Below are 24810 nucleotides of genomic sequence, written 5' to 3' on the forward strand. Positions count from 1 at the left end.
ACAGCCCCCTGCCTCCGCCATATCTGCCCCTCCCACTTACCGTACAGATGGAATGATACTCTTTGCTCTGTTCAGACCCCTCCCCTGTCTTGGACCAGCTAAAATAGTGTCGTGAGCACGCGCTAGGACTGGACATACCCTCCCCGACGGGTTTCCCCCAACACCCGCCCTTACCCTCCCCCCCTTTAAAAATTCCCTCTCTAAAAATCCCCAAAGGCTCTTTCTCTTCGCATGCCACCTCTGTGGGTCCCAAAACCCGTCATTGAGGCCGGCCCTTGATAACAAGGTGGGCCATTCCTGCGAGGCGGAGGCACCTCGCAGGCGCAAGAGTTCATGTGCAGAGTAACACATAGAAAAAAAAGAATGAAAATCGGCGAAAGATGATAAGATGATAAAACCCAGGTTGGCAGAACATTAATAGACGATGGAACCTCCAATGGATATCCAGTTGTCCAATAAGGCAAATAGGGGCTGGAACATGATGACAAAGATGATATAACAAAAAAAGATAGACAGATGGGATCCATGCTTTAGCTGCTCTTGCCTCCTAGCAGATCTTTGCATGTGTGCACTAGGAACAGGCTCCTCCTGTTCCTCTGCCTGTCTGCTGTCTGCCTCTGGAGGCTCTGGAGTCCACGCATCACTCCCAAATAGTCCTGGCCCCATCTCTGCCTCTGACGCAGAATCCTTGTCCGGGCCTTCCCCTCACTCCAGGACTGGCTCATTGTCCTCCCCAACCTCCTCACTCTCCGATTCCACTGCCAGCTCCGCAGGCTGCTGGTGGACCACAACACATAGAGTCTGTATATAAAGCACTGTGAAGCAGTATATAAGTCTAAGTCAGGGCTGTCAAACTCAAGGCCCAGGGGCCAGATCTTGCCCATGAGGTGCTTAGATCTGGCACATGGGGCCACCCTGGAAACAGCGAAGGACTGGCCCACGGTGCCTCTACCAGTAAAAATGGAACTCGGGAGAGCCGCATGCGGCCCTCCTGTGCTCCATTTTCACTGGCAGAGAGTTGCAGGAGGCTGTCGCAGCCAAAAACGGAGTTCGGGAGTCTGTTTTCTCTGGCAGAGCACTCGGGCCACTACAGGCACCCCCGACACAAGTGTTGTCGAGCTGGCCACATCCACCCTGGCCCCTGAGGTCAAACACAATACTGACGCAGCCCTCAATGAAATCGAGTTTGACATCCCTGGTCTAAGTGCTGTTGCTATTAACTACAGTTTGATCTATCAGCTCAGGTGTTGGACTAGAAACTAAGAGACCGTGAGTTCTTGTAGTCTCTGATGCACAAAAGCCAGCTGGGTGATTTGGGGCCAGTGTCTTTCTCCCAAGCCAACAACTTCACAGAGTTGTTGTTGTTGTGGGGACCAATTGGAATGGCATGAAAAGCAGGATATAAATCTCATAATAATAAACATGATTAGATTCCAACCAGCGACGATATTCGCAACATCATCAAACATCCACATCTGCCTACCCTAGGTCCTTGGGAAGGACTTGATAGGGGACAAAAATACCAAATCCAATCTGAACATCTGGCTGTGTGAAAAACCACAAGATAAAGGAAGGCCCTGTTTAGCTTGAGGGGAAGCATGAGTTATCCCAATGGGCAATGGGAACCATTTTAATTCTCCATAATGCTTTTAACACAACAGCATTCTGGGAAATTTAAAGGGCACCTCCCAAATCCAAGAGAAGCCTCAGCACTTTGGGCTGGGTTACAACAGCAGGATCCTGGCAGTTGCGCACAGGGGGTAATATTTTTTTAGTAAATTGCACCATCCTGCACTTCTTGAACAAGTCTTAAGGGATTAATAAAGCGTTTCTGAACTTTGGCTAGTTGAAGATGTGTGGACTTCAACTCCCAGAATTCCCTAACCAGCCATGCTGACTGGGGAATTCTGGGAGTTGAAGTCCACACATCTTCAGCTGTCCAAGGCTGAGAAACACTGGCTAAATGACTCAGACGTTCACCATCTTATTCTTCACACCTTGCTGTCCGAATCGATGTGGCCGTCCACAGAGTAGCTGTCGTAGAAGAGGCTGAAGTCATCCCCCACTTCAGTCTCCCATTCTTGGCCTCCATCGTCCTGCGAAGCCGTAGCGGGAGCCGTCATCTCCTCCGTCACCGTGATCTACGGAAAAGGATGGGCTTTCATTAAAAACTGATTGAGGATTTGTCAGCACTGAAGTCTCAAAATGGCCTCAATCAGGCCAGCTTCAGGGTTGATGTTTGCTATGGGTATGTTAGTAGGAACCCTGACAGGATTATTTTGATATGAGGTGTGGAGTTGCTAAAGGCTACAGTTAGGAAGGAGGAGATGCTTTCTGCTTTTCTACCGTAAAAGTTACTTCTCAAAGGCGGGCATCAAAGTCATTCAAAATAAAGACATGCGGGTCTTTTTCCCCTTCAGAACAACTTTGACAATGTTTCTCAAACTCAAATTTGACTTTTAAGATGGGTGGACTTCAACTCCCAGAATTGAAGATGGTGTTGTGTCTCGTCCGATCTCACCACAGCCGGGGCCTTCTTATCTGCTTCCGAATACGGAGGAATGTCCTAGTATGCCTCCCGGCCCCAGCCCTGGCTCCATGCCCAGACAGGCTGAAGAGGAGGAAGTATCTCCAGCCCCCAGCTCTGGCTCCATGTCCAGGCAAACGGAGCAACTAGACCCCTCCCCCTCCTCCACAGCATGTGAGCCTGAGGGAGGTAAATTGCCAACAGCTGCAGACTGGAGTGACCCTCGCCGTCAGAAGACTTGATAGATGGAGGCAACAGAAGGAAGGGAGGGGCAGGCCTGGATAAGTGCTGAGTCATGGAGCCACACCCCATGGCCTATATAAAGGACCTGCTTTCTGGCATTCTCTGAGTCAGGCAAAGTCTAAACATATCTTGCTGAAGTCACTTTCTGGTCTCCTGCCTGCCCTGAGGACTTTGCTAGGACTTTGGCAGTGCTGCAGAGGCACGCCTGATTTGGATTTCCCTGACCTGGCCGTCAGCGGAGGAGTGGGACACGACAGATGGGTGGACTTCAGTTCCCAGAATTCCCTTGCCACGAATCCAATATTGTTCCACAGGACAGGATATTTATTTTAAATTTTCATCCGTTTAAAAATGAAATAAGCCAGACTAGCTACATACAGATAGTCCTTGACATACCTCAATTGAGCCCAAAATTTCTATTGCTAAGTGAGACCGTTGTTAAAGTGAGTTTTGCCCCATTTTATGACCTTTCTGCCACCGTTGTTAAGTGAATCACTGCAGTTGTTAAATGAGTAACATGGTGGTTAAGTGATTCTGGCTTCCCCATGGACTTTGCTTGTCATGGCCCCAAAATGTGATCGCATGACCTCAGGACACTGCAACCATTATAGGTCTTTGATTAGTATTAGAGGGACAATCAAAGGGACAAAAGTATGGTAATTAGATTTGATTAAACATTTTCCAGGATAAAAGGATGGAATAGGTTTTAAAAGAAAAGGGCTACTACAAAATTTGAAAAGGGGGAAATATTGGATAAATGATATAATGAGAGGATGAAATTTGAAATACGTTTGAGTACATACCCGACCGATATCTTTTTCAACAAAGATTTGTATGTTTTATTTTGTTTTTTAAAAAATAAAAAACTTGTTTTTTTAAAAAAAGGACACTGCAACCATCATAAATGAGTCAGTTGCTAAGTGATGGAATTATTGATCACGTGACCATAGAATGCTGCAACGGTCTTAAGTGTGAACAATGTTCATAAGTCACTTTTTCCAGCGCCGTTGCAGCTTTGAACGGTCTCTAAATAAACCGTTGTAAGTTCGAGGACTACCTGTATTATAGCAGGACTCACTTTGCCAATTACTATCAGGGGCTTCCTTAGACAATTTTAACACCCGGGTCTGCTGATACTTTTCCTGCATTTTCCCTGGGATGTATTTTTGCATCAGCTTTTCTCTCTTCCTTCCTAATAGCTTCTGCTCCTTACTCAATGAAGTCACAGCTTGAAACTCATCATCACTCATGCAAATAAGTTTTTATTAAACTTATTTAATAACTTAAACTCAACCCCCAGTTTTTAGGACAGGGGTCAGCAACCTTAAACCCTAAACACTCAAAGAGCCACAAACCGGAAGCCCCCCGTTCAATCATGGAGCCGACCGGAAGTCCGGTTCCCCCACCATAGTCTCTCCTCCTAGCGCGGCGTCCTTCTTCCTCTGCCAACTGGAAGTCTGATTCCCACACCATAGTCTCCTCCTGCGTGGCGTCCTTTTTCCTCTACTTGTCCTAACCAAAAGCCCTATCAGTTATGGAGCCGACTGGCGACAGGGAGCCGCAGCAGAGGGATGAAAGAGCCACATGTGGCTCCAGAGCCACGGGTTGCTGACTCCTGCTTTGGGAGAACCATTAAGCCTTTCAAAGGAGGAGATGCACCTCTGTGGTAGCCCTGGGACTTGAACGCTGAAGCGAGAGGGGGATCCTTTTGTGCAAGGCATCTGTCATGTAATCGTATTTCCTGTGCTTTGCGGGTTCTTCTTTAGAAAAGAGAAGGAAAAAAAAGTGAAATTAGAATCCAGTAGACTTAACAACCCCTTCCCTCGCTCCCTCCCCCCACCCGGTGATGGGACTACAACTCCCAGAATCACCAGTAGGTGTAGAAAACTGGGTTGAGTAATCCGCTCTAGCCAATGCCTTTAGCCCCAAATATATTTCTATGTCAGCCCAGTTACCCTTTTAAATATACGGCCCCCCCTACCTGGTTCCAAAATGCTTCTCAAGTCATCCGAGACACGGAAATGCAACATCTCAGAGACTCTCTTTTCAGGCACCTGTGGGAAGGAGAAAAGGAAGGTCAATCACCCATACAGTCAGGATTTCATTTTATTTTAGATATAGCCCTATCAACTGTCTGTGGAGTTCTCAGTCATTCAGGTCATGGTTGTCCCAAAGGTGCTTTTTCAGGAGACCACTGGACTTTCTGGTTTTTCTTTAAAGATGTTTTGCTTCTCATCCAAGAAGCTTCTTCAGCTCTGAGTGGATGGTGGGGAATACAAATTAAATTATTATTATTATTATTATTATTAATGGAAGGATTTATACTCCTTGAAGGGGCCTCTGGTGGCGCAATAGGCTAATGCAGCCTGTTATTAACAGCAACTGCTTGCAATATTGCAGGTTCTAGTCCCACCAGGCCCAAGGTTGACTCAGCCTTCCATCCTTTATAAGGTAGGTAAAATGAGGACCCAGATTGTTGGGGGGGCAATAAGTTGACTTTGTATATAGTATACAAATGGATGAAGACTATTGCCTGACATAGTGTAAGCCGCCCTGAGTCTTCGGAGAAGGGCGGGATATAAATAATAAAAAAAAAAGAGACAGCTGGTCATTTGCATAAATGCAAATGACCAGGTGTCTGCAAAGAGTATAAATTCTTCCATTCCCCACCATCCATGAATGCAAATGACCAGCTGTCTGCAAGGAGTATAAATCCATTCACTCAAGAGCTGAAGAAGCTTCTTCAATGAGAAGAGAAACATCTTCAAATAAAAACCAAAAAGTCCAATTGCCTCTTGAAAAAAGCACCTTTGGGACAGCCCTGTCAATTGATATTAGCAGAAATCTCACATGGTGCAGTAACAGAAAAATGTTGATCATGCAAGCCCAAATATTTTGCAGAATGGAATTTTGCAGCTGTTTGGGTCAATATCAGTGTTTCTCAACATTGGCCACTTTAAGAGAAGTGGACTTCAATTCCCAGAATTCCCCAGCTAGCTTGCCAGCTTCTCCAGACTAGTACCAACCAGATATGTTGGACTATTGTGCCCATTACTCTAGGATGGCCATTTAGGGTAATGGAAATAACCGATAAATCTTCCCAGCTGGAGGATACCACGTGAAAAGATTCCAAACCAGATGCTCTATTTTCCTCCAAAAAATTAAGACATTCTTGAGCATCAAAAGCAATTTGTAATTTTGTCGGTTATAAAGAAAAGAAATCCAATATTCACTGAGGAAATACTATTAGGCATTTGAGTTTCGAGAAGGGTTAGGGCAGGGGTCTGCAAACTTGGCTCTTTTAAGACTTTTGGACTTCAACTCCCAGAAGGAACTCTGGGAGTCGAAGTCCACAAGTCTTAAAAGAGCCAAGTTTGCAGACCCCTGGGTTAGGATAAAGAAATGGAGAAAGGTGTCTTGATGTGCAGCCGTGACAATCTAGTTGCATGGACAGATACGGAACAGCTTTTGATCAGATACACATTAAAGTTAAGTTGCGCTACTAGTTCTCCCAGTTGTGCCATCAATTGTTGGAAAAAGCAACAAGTTTGTAAGTTCCCTTTTTGGAGAAACCTACACGCCATTTTTGTCTTGCGAGAAATACTGTGATCGCTTCAAGAGCGTAAACCACCAAATAGTCTAGACAAAAGAAATATTTACACTGAAAAACATTTTTGGGTGATTTGGGAGAATAACCAGCTTGGTATAACAATTAGGGTGCTGGCCTAGAAACCAGGAGACTGTGAGTTATAGTTCCACCTTAGGCACGGAAGCCAGCTAGGTGATTTTGGGCCAGAAACATTCTTTCAGCCCCACTCAACCCCTAGCATTGTTGTTGTGGGGAAAAAGAGGAGATGGAAGGAATATTAGATATGATCACCAGCTTGAATTATTTATAATTCTGGTTTGGTTCTGCAACCCAACAAGACAGACACAGAGAATAATTAGAAATGCAGAAAAAACAATGGCTACCAACCTGCCTTCCATTGAGGACCTGTATACTGCACGAGTCAAAAAGAGGGCTGTGAAAATATTTACAGATCCCTCACATCCTGGACATAAACTGTTTCAACTCCTACCCTCAAAACGACGCTACAGAGCACTGCACACCAAAACAACTAGACATAAGGACAGTTTCTTCCCGAACGCCATCACTCTGCTAAACAAATAATTCCCTCGACACTGTCAAACTAGTTACTAAGTCTGCACTACTATTAATCTTCTCATTGTTCCCATCACCCATCTCCTTCCACTTATGACTGTAGTTTTGTTGCATGTATCCTTACGATTTATACTGATATTGTTTCCTGATTGCTTATTTGTACCCTATGACTATCATTAAGTGTTGTACCTTATGATTCTTGATGAACATATCTTTTATGTATGCTGAGAGCACATGCACCAAGATAAATTCCTTGTGTGTCCAATCACACTTGGCCAATAAAAAATTCTACTCTATTCTATTCTATAAAATAATAAAGGCAGGATAAAAGTCTAATGAATGAATAAGAATCCATGATATTCAGCTGCTCAAGTTAATCATAAGATACACAATAATTTTACAGACTAATGACAAAGTGGGATTACTTGTATATTAATTGGGTTTGCAATTTTAATGATAAACCCTTCCATACTTCCACCTCTCACAATACTAGACAACACAGTATCAACAGTAGAAACCTTCAAATTTCTAGGTTCTATCATATCGCAAGATCTAAAATGGACAGCTAACATCAAAAACATCATTAAAAAAGGACAGCAAAGAATGTTCTTTCTGCGCCAACTCAGTAAGCTCAAACTGCCCAAGGAGCTGCTGATTCAGTTCTACAGAGGAATTATTGAGTCTGTCATTTGCACCTCTATAACTGTCTGGTTCGGTTCTGCAACCCAACAAGAAAAACACAGACTTCAGAGGATAATTAGAACTGCAGAAAAAATAATTGCTACCAACCTGCCTTCCATTGAGTATACTGCACGAATCAAGAAGAGGGCCGTGAAAATATCTACAGACCCCTCGCATCCTGGACATAAACTGTTTCAACTCCTACCCTCAAAACGACGCTATAGAGCACTGCACACCAGAACAACTAGACACAAGAACAGTTTTTTCCCGAAGGCCATCACTCTGCTAAACAAATAATTCCATCAACACTGTCAAACTATTTACTGAATCTGCACTACTATTAATCTTCTCATCGTTCCCATCACCAATCTCTTTCCATTTATGACTGTATGACTATAACTTGTTGCTGGCAATCCTTATGATTTATATTGATATATTGACCATCAATTGTGTTGTAAATGTTGTACCTTGATGAACGTATTTTTTCTTTTATGTACACTGAGAGCATATGCACCAAGACAAATTCCTTGTGTGTCCAATCACACTTGGCCAATAAAAATTCTATTCTATTCTATTCTATTCTATTCTATTCTATTCTATTCTATTCTATTCTATTCTATTCTATTCTATTCTATTCTATTCTATGAAAGAGTTGTTCTTCATTATGTAAAGATTTGTCATTGTTGGTTAATTTTCACACTGATATAGGAATTTCTCTGGACCGAGTTGTTTAATAAATGCCTTGCTGAAATAATATGTTACTGTAACCTATCCTTATCCCCATCAACAAAGACAACCCAATCTCCAAGTACATCTCTCTCTGGAGCCAAAACATCATTGTACATCAATGATTCTCAACTGTGGCAACTTTAAAGATGTGCGGACTTCAACTCCCAGAATTCCTCAGTCAGCAAGCTGGCTGAGAAATTCTGGGAGTTGAAGTCCACCCATCTTAAAACTGCCAAAGTTGAAAAACATTGATGTACAATGCTGTTTTGACTCCAGAGATATGTGCGGATTTCAAATCCCAGAATTCCTCCGTCACCAAGCTGGCTGAGGAATTATGGGAGTTGAAGTTCACACATCTTAAAGCCACCAACTTTGAGGAACACTGGTATACACATAATCAACCAACGGATCTTCTGAATGACCACCCCTGGGCAGAAGCTACATTTGCAAGCCTACCTGGTGTACACTGCTGGGCTTTGACATTGTTTTCCGAGCCCTGTGAACCTTGGGTTTGACTTCCTCAGTGGTTGATGCTGAAGGCTGAGCAGCAGGAGAGGCCACTGCTGGAGCAGGAGCTGAATCTGGGGCTGGGGTTGGGGTTTCTGTGGTGGGAGACCCAGAATCACCTGGAAGACGTGATCCAGGCATAGTTAGTAAGCGCATAGCCAGACTCTGGATAGAAGATGGGGACTTGCTGGTCCCGGTAAGGGACATCTTGGCTCGGCTGGGCCCAGCTGTTTTGCTGGGGGATGATGGGAACGTCTTGGCGGCATGACCTGAAGAGAAGGGGATGGGATGTTAGGACACCCAGTCTAGATTACATGAATTATTTTATTTATTTATTTGATTTGATTTGATTTTTATACCGCCCTTCTCCCGAAGGACTCAGGGCGGTGTACAGGCAAGATAAAACCAGCAATACAAATATACAAGTTAAAATATCATTTAAAAAACTTATTTAAAATTAGCCTAAAAATAAAATTACCATAAACTAAAAACCCCGTTTAAAAATTAATAAAATTTCCCATTAAAAATCCAATTTTGAATAAAGAGATGTGTCTTCAGTACGGAATGTCTGAAGGTCAGGTATTTGACGAGACCGGGGAAGCTGTTCCAGAGTGTGGAGCCCCACAGAGAAGGCCCTTCCTGGGGGCCGCCAGCCGACATTGTTTGCTTGACGGCACCCTGAGAAGTCCTCTATGGGATGACGGGTCGGTGGGAGGCATGTGGTAACAGCAGGCGGTCCCGTAAGTACCCAGGTCCTAAGCCATGGAGCGCTTTAAAGGTCGTAACCAACACCTTAAAGTGCACTCGAAGGCCACAGGCAGCCAGTGCAGTCTGCGCAGGAGCGGTGTTACATGGGAGCCACGGGTAGCTCCTCTATCACCAGCGCAGCTGCATTCTGACTAACTGAGCCTCCGAGTGCACTTCAAGGGGAGCCCATGTAGAGAGCATTACAGTAATCCAAGCGAGAGGTACGAGTGAGTGACTGTGCATAAGGCATCTCGATCAAGGAAGGCGAACGCAACCAGGCGAACCTGGTGGAAGGCCCTCCTGAGCCGCCATGATGATCTTCAAACGACAGCCGATCATCCAGGAGGACACCTAAGTTGCGCACCCTATCCTTTGGGGCCAATAACTGCCTCAACAGCCAGCTGCGGCTGCAGCTGACTGAATCGGGATGCCGGCATCCACAGCCACCTGGTCTTGGAGGGATTAAGCTTGAGCCTGTTTCTCCCCATCCAGACCCGTGACGGCTTCCAAACACCGGGACAGCACTTCAACAACTTCATTGGGGTGGCCCGGTGAAAAGTACAGCTGGTGTCATCAGCGCAATACTGCTGGTATCTCACCGAAACCACTGATGATCTCACCCAGCGGCTTCATGTAGATGTTGAACAGCAGGGGCGAGAGAATCGACCCCTGAGGGACCCCACAAGTGAGGCCCCTCGCAGTCGACCTCTGCCCCCCTGTCAACACCGTCTGCGACCGGTCAGAGAGATAGGAGGAGAACCACCGATATACGGTGCCTCCCACTCCCAATCCCCCCAACCGGTGCAGCAGGATGCAGCTGAGATGGAGATACAGAAAAGCCATAGGACGGTTCCACACAAAATAGCAATAGCACTTAGACTTATATACCTCTTTACAGTGCTTTACAGTCCTAAGCGGATTACAGAGTCAGCATATGGCCCCCAACAATCTGGGTCCTCATTTTACCCACCTCAGAAGGATGGAAGACTGAGTCAACCTTCAGCCTGGTGAGATTTGAACTGCCAAATTGCAGGCAGCCAGCAGTCAGCAGAAGTAGCCTGCAGTACTGCACTCAAACCACTCCGCCAACCCGGCTCATAAATGCCTCTCTTGTTGCAGTTCATGAACCAGTAAAATTAGTCTTCTTCAACAAGCCTTTGGCTCTATAGAGCTGAGGTCTCCAAACTTGGCACTTTAAGACTTGGGGACTTCAACTCCCAGAATACCTCAGCCAGCAAACCTGGCTAAGGAATTCTGGGAGTTGAAGTCCACAAGTCTTAAAGTTGTCAAGGTTGGAGACCCCTGCTATAGAGGATTTGAGCGCAGGTGTCCTGCATAGACATTTCCACTTGGATTGACTACATTGGGGTTTTCCCCTAACAATCTTTATATCTTGTGTTATTGTGCTCTCCCCTCCATATTCCACCCTGGCTGGCTCAGGCCGCAAATAATATTAAATATGTATGAATAAAAGTTATCTAATAACTTTTTTTCCTAGTGTATTAGAAATGTACAATATGTAAATAATAAATATATAAGAATCTAGAAAAGTAAAGCTATTAGTATTAGATAATTTAATGTAAATAAAGAAAAGGGGATAAGAAAGAAAATAACATAAGAAATGTGATATGGGGGGAAATGTGATATGGGGGGAAATGTGATATGGGGGGGTATAAAAGCGAAAGAAGACCACTAAGAAACGCTATTTAGAAATAGGAAATATTTATACGTGTGTTTGTCAGATTGTGTATCACATTAAAACAATATTTTTTTTATTTTTTTAAAAAATTATCTAATAAACACGTAGCTGAGAGCAGACTTATACCTGGATCCCCCTCGTCCAAGACAACCTCTTAACATATGATACCGAATTTTCAGGGGAGCTTCTAAATCAGCCGGCAGCCGGTGCAACACCAATCAGAGAATAGAGATGCAAAACAGCACAACACCCAACCGAAGTCATTCAATAGTAGCCTTACAAGGCTTCCTCATAATAATGCCCCCAAAAAATCATCTGGATCAGGGGTCTCCAACCTTGGTCCCTTTAAGACTTGTGGACTTCAACTCCCAGAGTCCCTCAGCTTTGCTGGCTGAGGGACTCTGGGAGTTGAAGTCCACAAGTCTTAAAGGAACCAAGGTTGGAGACCCCTGATCTGGAGAATCCTTGTTGTTGTTGTTTTTCCACAAAGAAAAATCACCTTTCTACTGAAATTCCGTCACCAATCCCCTTCCCAAACTCACCAGGTAGGCCTTTGCTCCCTGGGGTGGGACTAGAGTTTGAGCCGGCCAAGAGGCCTTCTGATTCTGGAGACAAACACCCTCCTTCTTTTCCGCTTCCCGTCGCTTGCGTCCAGACTCCATCATCCCCATTTCGGTTCGAGACCAGGAGGCTGTCCCCTACTCCTCCCAAGGTGCTTTTGGGCTTCCGAGGAGACAAGGCTCCCGACGAGACTTCCAAGTCCTCTTTGGAGGGTTCAGGATCTTGAAAAAGACATAGACACAAGGCTCTTAGGCAGGGGTGAAATGTAAAATTTGTTACTACCAATTCTGTCGGCGTGGCTTGTAGAAAAAATGCTTTTAAAAGTAAAAAAAAAAGCCTCTGATGACCGCGTGGCTCACCTGGGATCATCAGAGGCTTTTAAAAGCATTTTTTTACAACCTCTTCAGCCAAGGAGGTTGTGGAAAAAATGCTTTTAAAAGTAAAAAAAAAAAGCCTCTGATGATCGCGTGGCTCACCTAGGATCATCAGAGGCTTTTAAAAGCATTTTTAACAAGCTTTTCAGCCAAGGAGGTTGTGGAAAAAATGCTTTTAAAAGGCTCCTCTGGCGATCCCAGCTGAGTTGCCTGATCATCAGAGGCTTTTTTTTTTAACTTTTAAAAGCATTTTTCGGCCGAAGAAAAAATGCTTTTAAAAGTAAAAAAACAAAACAAAAACACCTCTGATGATCCTGCGGTTTAGCTGGGGGGTGGGGTTCAGGGATTTTTGCTACCAGTTCTCTGAACCACCCGCTGCCATTGCTACCAGATCGGGCGATCCGGTCCGAACCGGGAGCATTTCACCCCAGCTCTTAGGGCCCAAGAGGGTTCTGGAGTCAACAGGGTTCAAAAATCAGAGCTGTAGAGGAAAGCAGCCCCTTCTTTCCCAAACTTCTAATCTTGGACTTCCATAAAACTTACCTATTTCGCCTGCTTCAACTTCCCCCAGAGCGGATGCCCCCTCTAATCCCCGATGGGCATCATCCTGAGGGGGAAAAAGAAACAGCAATTCAAAACTCAAGTTAAGATTAATTTGCAAATGTTTACCTGGACTTACATACATAAATTTAAAACTTAAATAAATCGTGGTTTATTTCACCATGGTTCATTACAGAGGAGATAACCGTCAGCCTATATCAATGACTTCTCCAGATCAGGGGTCTCCAACTTTGGCAACTTTAAGACTTATGGACTTTAGCTCCCAGAGTTCCTCAGCCAGCTTTGCTGGCTGAGGAACTCTGGGAGCTGAAGTCCACAAGTCTTAAAGTTGCCAAGGTTGGAGACCCCTGCTCCAGATCACCCAAGTTGATGGGGCCAACATATTAGATGTGTTTTTAGGGTTCTAAAATGGGTTGAAGGAGACTGTACCTTTTATTTCAAAACATGCTTTTATCTTTAAACCGCTAATTTATACGTATGCACATATATTTTGCTCCCAATCGCAAGCATGCAATCTACTCTTGTAGGAAAACATGGTGATAGATGGATTATAATCAGACTTGAGTCTCAGCTATTTAATCATCCCCCAATAATCAACGAACCTCCATTCAACATTTCCTAATATATTACAGACATAAGCCACAAAACACACTAACCTATTGTGTCCTTGGTTGGTTATGGTTTAGTACAGGGGTCTCCAACCTTGGCAACTTTAAGCCTGGAGGACTTCAACTCCCAGAACCCCTGGTTTAGTATGTTATAGGAACAATCACCACTGTGTTTAGCTTATAAGATTCTGCACAATCCCAAATTGTGGCATATTTTAAAAACCATGATTGAATTGTAGGCTAGCATGCAATGCAAACCCAGCAACTGAAAACACCAACTTTCTCAAAGTGTGCTACACTAAAACAAGCCTTCAGATACAGACCCCTTCTTCTTCAGCAGGAACCACCTCAAGTTTGGTTTTTTTCCTCTTTAATTTCTCTCCAACTTGAGCAAATATGTTAGAAGTCTTCTGACCCATTTCCCCCGTAGAGGAATGATTCAAGCCCTCCAGCCAATTTAAAGTATAATTTATTGTCAATTACCTAAGCCAGGGGTCTGCAAACTTGGCTCTTTTAAGACTTGTGGACTTCAACTCCCAGAGTTCCTCAGCCAGCTTCGCAGGAATTCTGGGAGTTGAAGTCCACAAGTCTTAAAAGAGCCAAGTTTGCAGACCCCTGACCTAAGCCCCGTTCACCTGTTCTATCAACCCAATCCCTACAATAATACAAGATGGCTTTATTTAGGCCCTTCCCATTTTGCCTTATTGATTTTTCAATAATTCAAAACATCCATCATAGCCCTTTTGTTGCTTCTAAATAGTGACGATAGTAAGAATTCTCCTAACTCTCTTTAAATCCTTGATTTAAAAGCATTTGTTTAGTGACTGTTTAAAATTACAACAGCAGGGAAAAAAGTAGCTTATGATTGGTTCTTGTCCCCACTCTTACATGATAAAAAAAACCAGGTGTCAATGTATGTTAAAGTTGTATGTGAGATATGATTATATATATAAAGCCAACACAGTTCTGGGCTGCATAAACAAAGGGATAGAATCAAGATCACGTGAAACATTAATACCACTTTATAATGCCTTGGTAAGGCCTCACTTGAAATATTGCATTCAATTTTGGTCGCCACGATGTAAAAAAGATACTGAGACTCTAGAAAGAGTGCAGAGAAGAACAACAAAGATGATTAAAGGACTGGAGGCTAAAATATATGAAGAACGATTGCAGGAACTCGGTATGTCTAGCTTAATGAAAAGGACTAGGGGAGACATGAAAGTAGTGTTCTAATATCTCAGGAGTTGCCACAAAGAAGAGGGAGTCAAACTATTCTCCAAAGCACCTGAAGGCAGGACAAGAAGCAATGGGTAGAAACGAATCAAGGAGAGAAGCAACTTAGAACTAAGGAGACATTTCCTGACAGTTAGAACGATTAATCAGCTTGCCTCCAGAAGTTGTGAATGCTCCAACACTGGAAATAGTTAAGAAAATGTTGGATAACCATTTGTCTGAAATGGTGTAGGGTTTCCTGCCTGGGCAGGGGGTTGGACTTGGTCCCTTCTAACTCTGTTGTTGTTGTTGTTGTTATTATTATTATTATATTAAGTATGGATGTAGCTGTTTAAGAAGAATTAACCTACATACTTGACATGTAAGAAGTAATGTAAATTTGTATAAAGATAAAGTATTATCATTTATTAGCTTAAATTTGACAACAATGTTTAAAACCAGGGACATTAAACCATGTCCATTGTTTTTAATTTGAATTATTAATAAAAAACTTTTTAAATAAAAATAAATAAATAAATCAGGTGCTTGGCCATTGACTCATATTTATGACAGCTGCAGCGTCCCAGGGATACACGCAATCATATTTTGCGACTTCCTAATAGGCAAAGTCAATAGGGAAGCCAGAATCCCTTAACAACCGTCTTATTAACTTAACAGCTGCAGTGATTCACTTAACAACAGTGATTGCAGTGCTTCGAGGTTATGTCGTTTGAGATCTTCCCATCATCTTAGTGCTGCTAGTGAGTGTGGGGTTTGCTTCCCGCTACAGTAACTTGCTGTGCCGATGTTGATGGGGATGTGTTTTTCTCCTTAGTAGTTCCTTAATTAAGGCACTGTCTTCTGCTTTCTGTTTCAAACAATACCTCAGGAATGGAACACATATTGCCACCAACATTGGCAGGACAAATTGCAAATTGCTGTATATAAATAAGGAGCAAACCCCACGTTCACTTGCACCGATGATGTTACCCAGTTGCATGAAACACCTGCAAGCAAGCAAACTCAGAAAATACTAAGGACTCCATAAATTAACTATATTGTGTATTCAATATCAGGATGCAAATAGGTGATAGTAGCAGCTGCTTGATGACATCACAATGAGAGAACGGGCTACGGCTGAAAAAAAATGGAGGAGCACATCTGAACACATATTCTCTTAAAGGCATAGGGAATACACAGATTCTTAATCCATCATGCAACCATTTTGGGAAAGAAATTCACAAGCTTCCAGGAAACCTAAATTAACATTAATAAAGAAAGGACGGAATACCCTAATTCTTGCCATCAAAACTCATTTTTTTTTAAAAATCTGAGTTTTGCTTCTTTGATGGTGCTTTGAATGTAAGAGGATGGACAACTGCATTAAGAATTTTTATTTTGGCATCATGGCAGCCTGTGGCCTTGCTGGAATTGGGTATTAATGAAAAGAAGGACTAGGGGTGACACGATAGCAGTGTTCCGGTATCTCAGGGGCTGCCACAAAGAAGAGGAAGTCAACCTATTCTCCAAAGCACTTGAGGGTAGAACAAGAAGCAATGGATGGAAACTAATCAAGGAGAGAAGCAACTTAGAACTAAGGAGACATTTCCTGACAGTTAGAACAATTAATCAGTGGAACAACTTGCCTCCAGAAGTTGTGAATGCTGCAACACTGGAAGTTTTTAAGAAAAGATTGGACAACCATTTGTCTGAAATGGTATAGGGCAGTGACAGCTAACCTTTTTGTCGTCGCATGCTGAAAGCGTGCCAACACCCATAATGCAATGCATACATGACACCCCCCCATGCCCCTTCCCCTGTGCATGCACATACAACACCCCCGTGCTCCCACTGCACGTGTGCACACGACCCTCCCGCCCCATTTTGGGCCTAGTAGGCCTCCTGGAGCCTCCTGGGACCAAAATTGTATGAGGGGCCCTGCACCGTTCCCCACCCCACACATGTGCTGTGACCCCCGCCCCGCATGCGCACGTCTCCCACATGGGCCTCACCTCCCACGTATGCCCGGCAGAGACCTGAAAATCGGCTGGCCAGCGGGAGGTGCGCCAACTCAGTAAGCTCAAACTGCCCAAGGAGCTGCTGATCCAATTCTACAGAGGAATTATTGAGTCTGTCATTTGCACCTCTATAACTGTCTGGTTCGGTTCTGCAACCCAACAAGAAAACACAGACTTCAGAGGATAATTAGAACTGCAGAAAAATAATTGCTACCAACTTGCCTTCCATTGAGGACCTGTATACTGCAGAATCAAGAAGAGGGCCGTGAAAATATTTGCAGATCCCTCGCATCCTGGACATAAACTGTTTCAACTCCTACCTCAAAACGACGCTATAGAGCACTGCACACCAGAACAACTAGACACAAGAACAGTTTTTCCCGAAGGCCATCACTCTGCTAAACAAATAATTCCCTCAACACTGTCAGACTATTTACTGAATCTGCACTATATTCTTCTCGTCTTCCCATCACCAATCTCTTTCCACTTATGACTGTATGACTATAACTTGTTGCTGGCAATCCTTATGATTTATATTGATATATTGATTATCAATTGTGTTGTAAATGTTGTACCTTGATGAACGTATCTTTTCTTTTATGTACACTGAGAGCATATGCACCAAGACAAATTCCTTGTGTGTCCAATCACACTTGGCCAATAAAATTCTATTCTATTCTATTCTATTCTAATGCCTTGGTAAGGCCTCACTTGAAATATTGCATTCAGTTTTGGTCGCCACGATGTAAAAAAGATATTGAGACTCTAGAAAGAGTGCAGAGAAGAGCAACAAAGATGATTAAAGGACTGGAGGCTAAAATATATGAAGAACGATTGCAGGAACTCGGTATGTCTAGCTTAATGAAAAGGACTAGGGGAGACATGAAAGTAGTGTTCTAATATCTCAGGAGTTGCCACAAAGAAGAGGGAGTCAAACTATTCTCCAAAGCACCTGAAGGCAGGACAAGAAGCAATGGGTAGAAACGAATCAAGGAGAGAAGCAACTTAGAACTAAGGAGACATTTCCTGACAGTTAGAACGATTAATCAGCTTGCCTCCAGAAGTTGTGAATGTTCCAACACTGGAAATAGTTAAGAAAATGTTGGATAACCATTTGTCTGAAATGGTGTAGGGTTTCCTGCCTGGGCAGGGGGTTGGACTTGGTCCCTTCAACTCTGTTGTTGTTGTTGTTGTTGTTGTTATTATTATTATTATATTAAGTATGGATGTAGCTGTTTAAGAAGAATTAACCTACATACTTGACATGTAAGAAGTAATGTAAATTTGTATAAAGATAAAGAAGTGTATTATCATTTATTAGCTTAAATTTGACAACAATGTTTAAAACCAGGGACATTAAACCATGTCCATTGTTTTTAATTTGAATTATTAATAAAAAACTTTTTAAATAAAATAAATAAAAAAATCAGGTGCTTGGCCATTGACTCATATTTATGACAGCTGCAGCGTCCCAGGGATACACGCAATCATATTTTGCGACTTCCTGATAGGCAAAGTCAATAGGGAAGCCAGAATCCCTTAACAACCGTCTTATTAACTTAACAGCTGCAGTGATTCACTTAACAACAGTGATTGCAGTGCTTCGAGGTTATGTCGTTTGAGATCTTCCCATCATCTTAGTGCTGCTAGTGAGTGTGGGGTTTGCTTCCCGCTACAGTAACTTGCTGTGCCGATGTTGATGGGGATGTGTTTTTCTCCTTAGTAGTTCCTTAATTAAGGCACTGTCTTCTGCTTTCTGTTTCAAACAATACCTCAGGAATGGAACGCATATTGCCACCAACATTGGCAGGACAAATTGCTGTATATAAATAAGGAGCAAACCCCACGTTCACTTGCACCGATGATGTTACCCAATTGCATGAAACACCTGCAAGCAAGCAAACTCAGAAAATACTAAGGACTCCATAAATTAACTATATTGTGTATTCAATATCAGGATGCAAATAGGTGATAGTAGCAGCTGCTTGATGACATCACAATGAGAGAACGGGCTACGGCTGAAAAAAAATGGAGGAGCACATCTGAACACATATTCTCTTAAAGGCATAGGGAATACACAGATTCTTAATCCATCATGCAACCATTTTGGGAAAGAAATTCACAAGCTTCCAGGAAACCTAAATTAACATTAATAAAGAAAGGATGGAATACCCTAATTCTTGCCATCAAAACTCATTTTTTAAAAAAAATCTGAGTTTTGCTTCTTTGATGGTGCTTTGAATGTAAGAGGATGGACAACTGCATTAAGAATTTTTATTTTGGCATCATGGCAGCCTGTGGCCTTGCTGGAATTGGGTATTAATGAAAAGAAGGACTAGGGGTGACACGATAGCAGTATCTCAGGGGTTGCCACAAAGAAGAGGGAGTCAACCTATTCTCCAAAGCACTTGAGGGTAGAACAAGAAGCAATGGATGGAAACTAATCAAGGAGAGAAGCAACTTAGAACTAAGGAGAAATTTCCTGACAGTTAGAACAATTAATCAGTGGAACAACTTGCCTCCAGAAGTTGTGAATGCTGCAACACTGGAAGTTTTTAAGAAAAGATTGGACAACCATTTGTCTGAAATGGTATAGGGCAGTGACGGCTAACCTTTCTGTCGTCGCATGCTGAAAGCGTGCCAACACCCATAATGCAATGCATACATGACACCCCCCCATGCCCCTTCCCCTGCGCATGCACATGCAACACCCCCGCGCTCCCGCTGCACGTGTGCACACGACCCTCCCGCCCCATTTTGGGCCTAGTAGGCCTCCCTGGAGCCTCCTGGGACCAAAAATTGGCCGCGAGGGGGCCCTGCACCGTTCCCCCCACCCCCACACATGTGCTGTGACCCCCCGCCCCGCATGCGCACGTCTCCCACATGGGCCTCACCTCCCCACGTATGCCCGGCAGAGACCTGAAAATCGGCTGGCCAACGGGAGGTGCGCACGTGCGCAGTAGAACTTAACTGGGCAACAGCTCGCACGCCAGAGAGGGCTCCGCATGCCAGCTGTGGCACGTGTGCAATTGGTTCGCCATCACAGGCATAAGGTTTCCTGCTTGAGCAGGGGGTTGGACTAGAAGACCTCCAAGATCCCTTCCAACCTGTTATTCTATTCTAAGCAGCAAACTTCAAAGTGCTGTTGATAACGTTGGATGGATTGTGTTTAATTGCTCCCATTTAATTGCCCCCAACTTGTTAGCTGAGCTTTACAGTTAGCATGTCAGAACCACAATCAAAACATACTTTTTAGCATGCTCATATATATGTTGACTTTCACTGGATTTATTTATTGCTGGTTCTAGATCCACAAACGGGACTATGTTCTACAAATCATGGCTGGTTCTAAGTTTCTTACAGATTTCTGTTCCTTTGGCACAGTGTTTCTTTTTTTTAATACAAAAATGTTTTATTTTCTTTTAAGACAAGACACATATACGTGAAAACATTTTCAATCCCAATATTGTGTGTCGGCGGGGTGATTACCAATCTCTTGTGCCTTCACAATTTATAAATATTCTTAATTTATCTAAATTTATATCGTCACCATCTTGTATCCAGAACTTTAAATTAACCAATGGCTATACCTTTATTTTTCTCATTCCATATGCATATCCGCTAATGAATATTTTATCTGGTAACATCATTAATTCTATTGTTTTACACCATTCATTTTAATATTTCAATTAATAGTATTCTTTCTCCAATCTTTACTAACATATCTTCCCTTCTAGCCATTGATAAAATATATCCCATATCTTATAATATTGCTTTTCTTCCTGTTCTCTTATTTCAAATGTCAATTTACTCAATTTCAGCACATTCCATTATTTTCCTAATTATTTCATTTTGCAAAGGTATTTTCTCACTTTTCCAATTTTTAGCAAACACTATTCTAGCTGCTCTTATGATATTTACCATCAAATATCTCACTTCTCTATTATAAATTTCTGGTATGATCCCAAGTAGAAAGACTTCTGGTTTAAAATCTATATGCTCTAAAATGATTTTTTCCAACCATGTGTGTATTTTAGTCCAATATCTTTTAGCTTCTACGCTAAAAGCTGGCTGGGGAATTCTGGGAGTTGAAGTCCTCCAGGCTTAAAGTTGTCAAGGTTGGAGACCCCTAGCCTAGGGCTAATAGACAGGAATATTGTCCTTCAATACTAAGCTTCACAAATTGCAGTAGTCTACTAATGGTAATACTAGACCAGTGATGGCTAACCTTTTCCGGACGGAGTGTTCGAAGCGCGCATGTCAGCGCTAATCCACACGCGTGTGCCCAAACCCACCAAATGCAATGCATGCATGGTCCCCCATGCATGCGCTTGGGGCCTCCTGCATTTGCCCCGCACATGTGTGCACGGCCCCCCACATGCGCCCCACACCACGCATGCATGCGCAGCCCCTGCATGTGCTTAGCCCCCTGCATGCACATGCGCCCTTCAAACATGCATGCACATGCCACCCTGTGCATGTGCACACAGCCCTCTGCATGCGCCCCGCCCCTCACACATGCCCCACCCCCATGCACATGTGCCTTCCCCTCACCGCCCCCCCACGCCCCTCTGCATGTGCAGCGGAGCTGAACTGGGGTGATGGTTCCTAGGCCATCAGAGGGCACTGTGTTCGCCATCACGGTACTAGACTATTACGATTTGTGAGGCCTACTGCTAAAGGACAATTCACAGTTCTTAGGAGCAGACCTGGGGAAGTGTGTAAGAACTGTAAGCACCAGCCATTGAGTGCTTGTGTTTGTGTAAGTGTCTTGTCTAAAGGCCAAGGATGCTCCTGTTGGCTCTCTGGGGTTTTGGGACCCGGCTGATTTTGAGATTTTAAAATAGGTTTACATAGATTTTATCTATTTTTATCGATAAAAGAACCTGTGACAAAGGGGTGGCAGAAGCGGGATAGCCAAAGAGTGGGGTCTCTGACACAAGCAGCAACCACACAAGTGACGGTGGCAATTTAATACACGCCAAATGAAAAGAAAACAAATCTTGGTTTAGAAAGGATGCAAAAGAAAGGGAGTTTGGTCCTTGCAGAGCGTAGGTTTTGCTGAGTTTGCTCAGCCAATGTCCTGCTTAAGGAAACCAGACACGATACCAAAACTTATATCAAACACTGACATGGACAAGGGGTCCAGGTTACCTGAGAAGCAGCTCACCCATATGGGGCAGGCCTGCCCCACTGGTGCTGTTAAAGTGAGCGTGCTGCGGAACCCATCAGTCAAGGAATTTCAGCTGGTAGAGTCCAGAAGGGCCTGAGGTGAGATAGGCTCTCATCCTCCTGACTGCCTGCAAGAGCCTGAAGACCTGGCTCGGTCAGTTGGCTCGGGACCCCAATAGGGGAGCATCAAACTGAAGGGAGCTGATTGACCAATAGCAACTCCCAGTTCCCGCTCCCCCCCCCCTTATATTCTGTTCTATTGCTTCCCATCTTTCAGTTTTAGTAATAATTTGTTTCTATTGTGATTTTACACATTTGTTTGTGTGTGTGTGTGTGTATATATTACATATATATAATGGTGAGTAGTGAAATCCTCTGCGGATCACCACTGGTTTGCTGCCTGCGCTTCCGCGTCAAAAGTATGCTGCGCATGTGCATGCCAGCTCACGCCAAAAGCATACAGCGCGCGCATGCACAATATACACCAAACACACCCTGTGTGCGGAAAAAGAAGACTTCACTAGGTAAGTAAAACAACAGGGGGGGGGAGGAACAGCTGTGCGATGCGATTTAGCTTTGCTAGAAAGCAGGATTTCCTGCTAATATAAACCATGCGGCACAGCTGATCGTCAAAAATAACGGTTTGGAGAAACCGGTTCAAACCGGTAGCATTTCACCCCTGATAATGATGCTCTCTGAGTTTGCTTGTTTTCTTGCAGATGTTTCATTATCCTAACTAGGTATATACACACAAACACATATAAAGAGAGGGGGGAGGATGCACATACATATGTATTGAAATACACACACTCATATATATTGATATACACACACACATAAATAATAAATAAATAAATAAATAAAATTTTATCGATCTTAGAAGGATGGAAGGCTGAATCAACCTTGAACCAGTCAGGATCGAACTTCTGGCAGTGAGCAGAGTTAGCCTGCAATACTGCATTCTAACCACTCTTCAAGTTAAACACAAGATAGAGCCAGGGGAAACCCCACCGATCATACAGCATCCCTACAGGATTCCTGAATGGCTAAAAGGAATGTTACAGACTGAAAAATAAATGCTCCAGATCAGGGGTCTCAACCTTGGCAACTTTAAGCCTGGCGGACTTCAACTCCCAAAATTCCCCAGCCAGCAAAGGTGGCTGGGGAATTCTGGGAGTTGGAAGTCCTCCAGGCTTAAAGTTGCCAAGGTTGGAGACCCCTGCTCTAGATGATAACATGATAAAAATCATCTGTAGATGACAGGTGCTCTCTCATTGTTTTGGTGCCAAATTAGAATGGCGAGGCATGCTTTTGGGTTTATTTTAGACAGATAATCAGAGCAGGAAAATTTGATGGTTACCCGATGTCCAGAATGGATGAATTTTTGGATGATTTATTTTAGGGGGAGCCAAGTCTCTCTCCCCTTTGGATTTGATAAAAGGATACTGGCAAGTCCCACTGAATACCAATCCAGAGTGAAGACTGCGATTATGATGCAAAAGACAGAGAACTCTCAGTCTCCTTTTCAGAAGACAGGACAAAAAATAGCGTATTTGAAATTACAAGGCTGTAGATTTTGTTTGGACATCAGAAAAAATAACCTTCTAATGGCAACATTTATTCAACAATGGAAAAGGTTTCTCCCAGCTGGGATCCAGCTGGATGACCTTGGGCCAGTCCCTTTCTCCAGCCCAAGGAAGCAGGCAATGGTAAACCACTCCAAGAAATCTTGCCCATAAAACTGCAGAGGTTTGTCAAGGAGTCAACGCTGATTTGAAGGTACATGAACAAAATGTTACACAAAGATGGGGTGACTAAATGATCTCTTATGATTCCTTCCAATTCCTCCATTCTATGATTGTTATGTGAATCCAATCATTATGCAATTGGTTTAGCGCTTTCCTCAAAGACAGCTTTTGCATTCCTATGACCGGCTGCGTGAACAGAGAGCATCGGCAAAGCGAACAGCTACCAAATGCAACTCGGTGAAACCATCCGCAAAAGACAGGTAATCCTCCACTTACAACGGTTCATTTAACGACCGTTCAAATTTACGACGGCACTGAAAATAGTGACTTGTGACCGTTTTTCGCACATTTATCTTTTCAGCATCCCCATGGTCATACGATTTACGTTCGGATGATTGACACCCCCCCCCATTCCTGTTTATGATGGTCGCAGTGTCTGTGGGGGGGTCATGTGATCTCCTTTTGCGACCTCCTGACCAGCAACAGGCAAACCCGATTCACTTAACAACTGTGCCGCTTGTTTAAAGAACTGCAGTGATCCTCATTCACAAAAGCGGCAGGGGATCATAAAAAAGGGGGGGCAAAACTCACTTAAACAACCTAAATTTTGGACTCCGTTGCGATCGTAAACTGAGGACCACCTGTATTTTTAATCGCATTCTAAGGTCCCCAGATTAATGAACCAACCTTCAACAAAGAGATGGGGAGCGTTCAATCTGGAGCAAGGCGTGTTTGGGGGGGGGAGGAGAAGAGGGGCTGGCCCTTAAAAGTGAGAAAGATGCACGCGGCTTCTTAAACGCCAAACCAGGGCTGCAAGTTGGGGGTTTAAGGACGAAGCGTGCCCGTCGATCGTGAGAAGAGATGATCGGACGACACGAGGCGATGGGGGGGAAGCCAGTTTAGCGATCTCTTCGAAGGAAGCGGGTCTTTTTTTAGCGCCGATTGCCACGGACTCCTAAATTTTTACAGTGGATCGGGATAGGATCCCATGCTCAAAACCTCCCCACCCCACCCCCGCTCTTCCTTCTCTTTGCACCCAGAGAAGCTGGCCGATCAAGCGGTTTGCCGTCCCCCCCCCCACCCTCCACTTTCCTTCGCCCTCTGCTCCAGCTGCGATCCTGGTGGAAAATGCACCCTCCTTTCTTTCTTTTTTTTTTTTGCATTTTCTAAGCGCGCTGCAAAGCAGCCCCTCCCCGCGCGCCCGACCGAGCCCGAAAAAGGAGGCGGCAAAGCCGGGTGGGGTGGGGGTGGGGAAGAC

General features: G+C 43.8%; 1 protein-coding gene across 1 annotated transcript in view; it reads right to left on the reverse strand.

Annotated features, from left to right (window-relative positions):
- EHMT2 (euchromatic histone lysine methyltransferase 2) overlaps positions 1-12977 on the reverse strand; it is a 53381-nt gene extending 40404 nt beyond the window's left edge. The window contains exons 1-6 of the mRNA XM_058171726.1: positions 12774-12977; positions 11838-12077; positions 8799-9118; positions 4752-4824; positions 4430-4530; positions 1998-2141 (exon numbers count right to left, since the gene is read on the reverse strand). Coding sequence (XP_058027709.1) covers positions 1998-2141; positions 4430-4530; positions 4752-4824; positions 8799-9118; positions 11838-12077; positions 12774-12915 — 1020 coding nt within the window. The 5' untranslated portion in view covers positions 12916-12977. The remainder of the gene's footprint in view (positions 1-1997; positions 2142-4429; positions 4531-4751; positions 4825-8798; positions 9119-11837; positions 12078-12773) is intronic.
- Positions 12978-24810: the final 11833 nt, after the last annotated feature.

Source organism: Ahaetulla prasina, chromosome 2, assembly GCF_028640845.1.
Source record: "Ahaetulla prasina isolate Xishuangbanna chromosome 2, ASM2864084v1, whole genome shotgun sequence".
In the NCBI taxonomy this organism is placed as follows: Eukaryota; Metazoa; Chordata; class Lepidosauria; order Squamata; family Colubridae; genus Ahaetulla; species Ahaetulla prasina.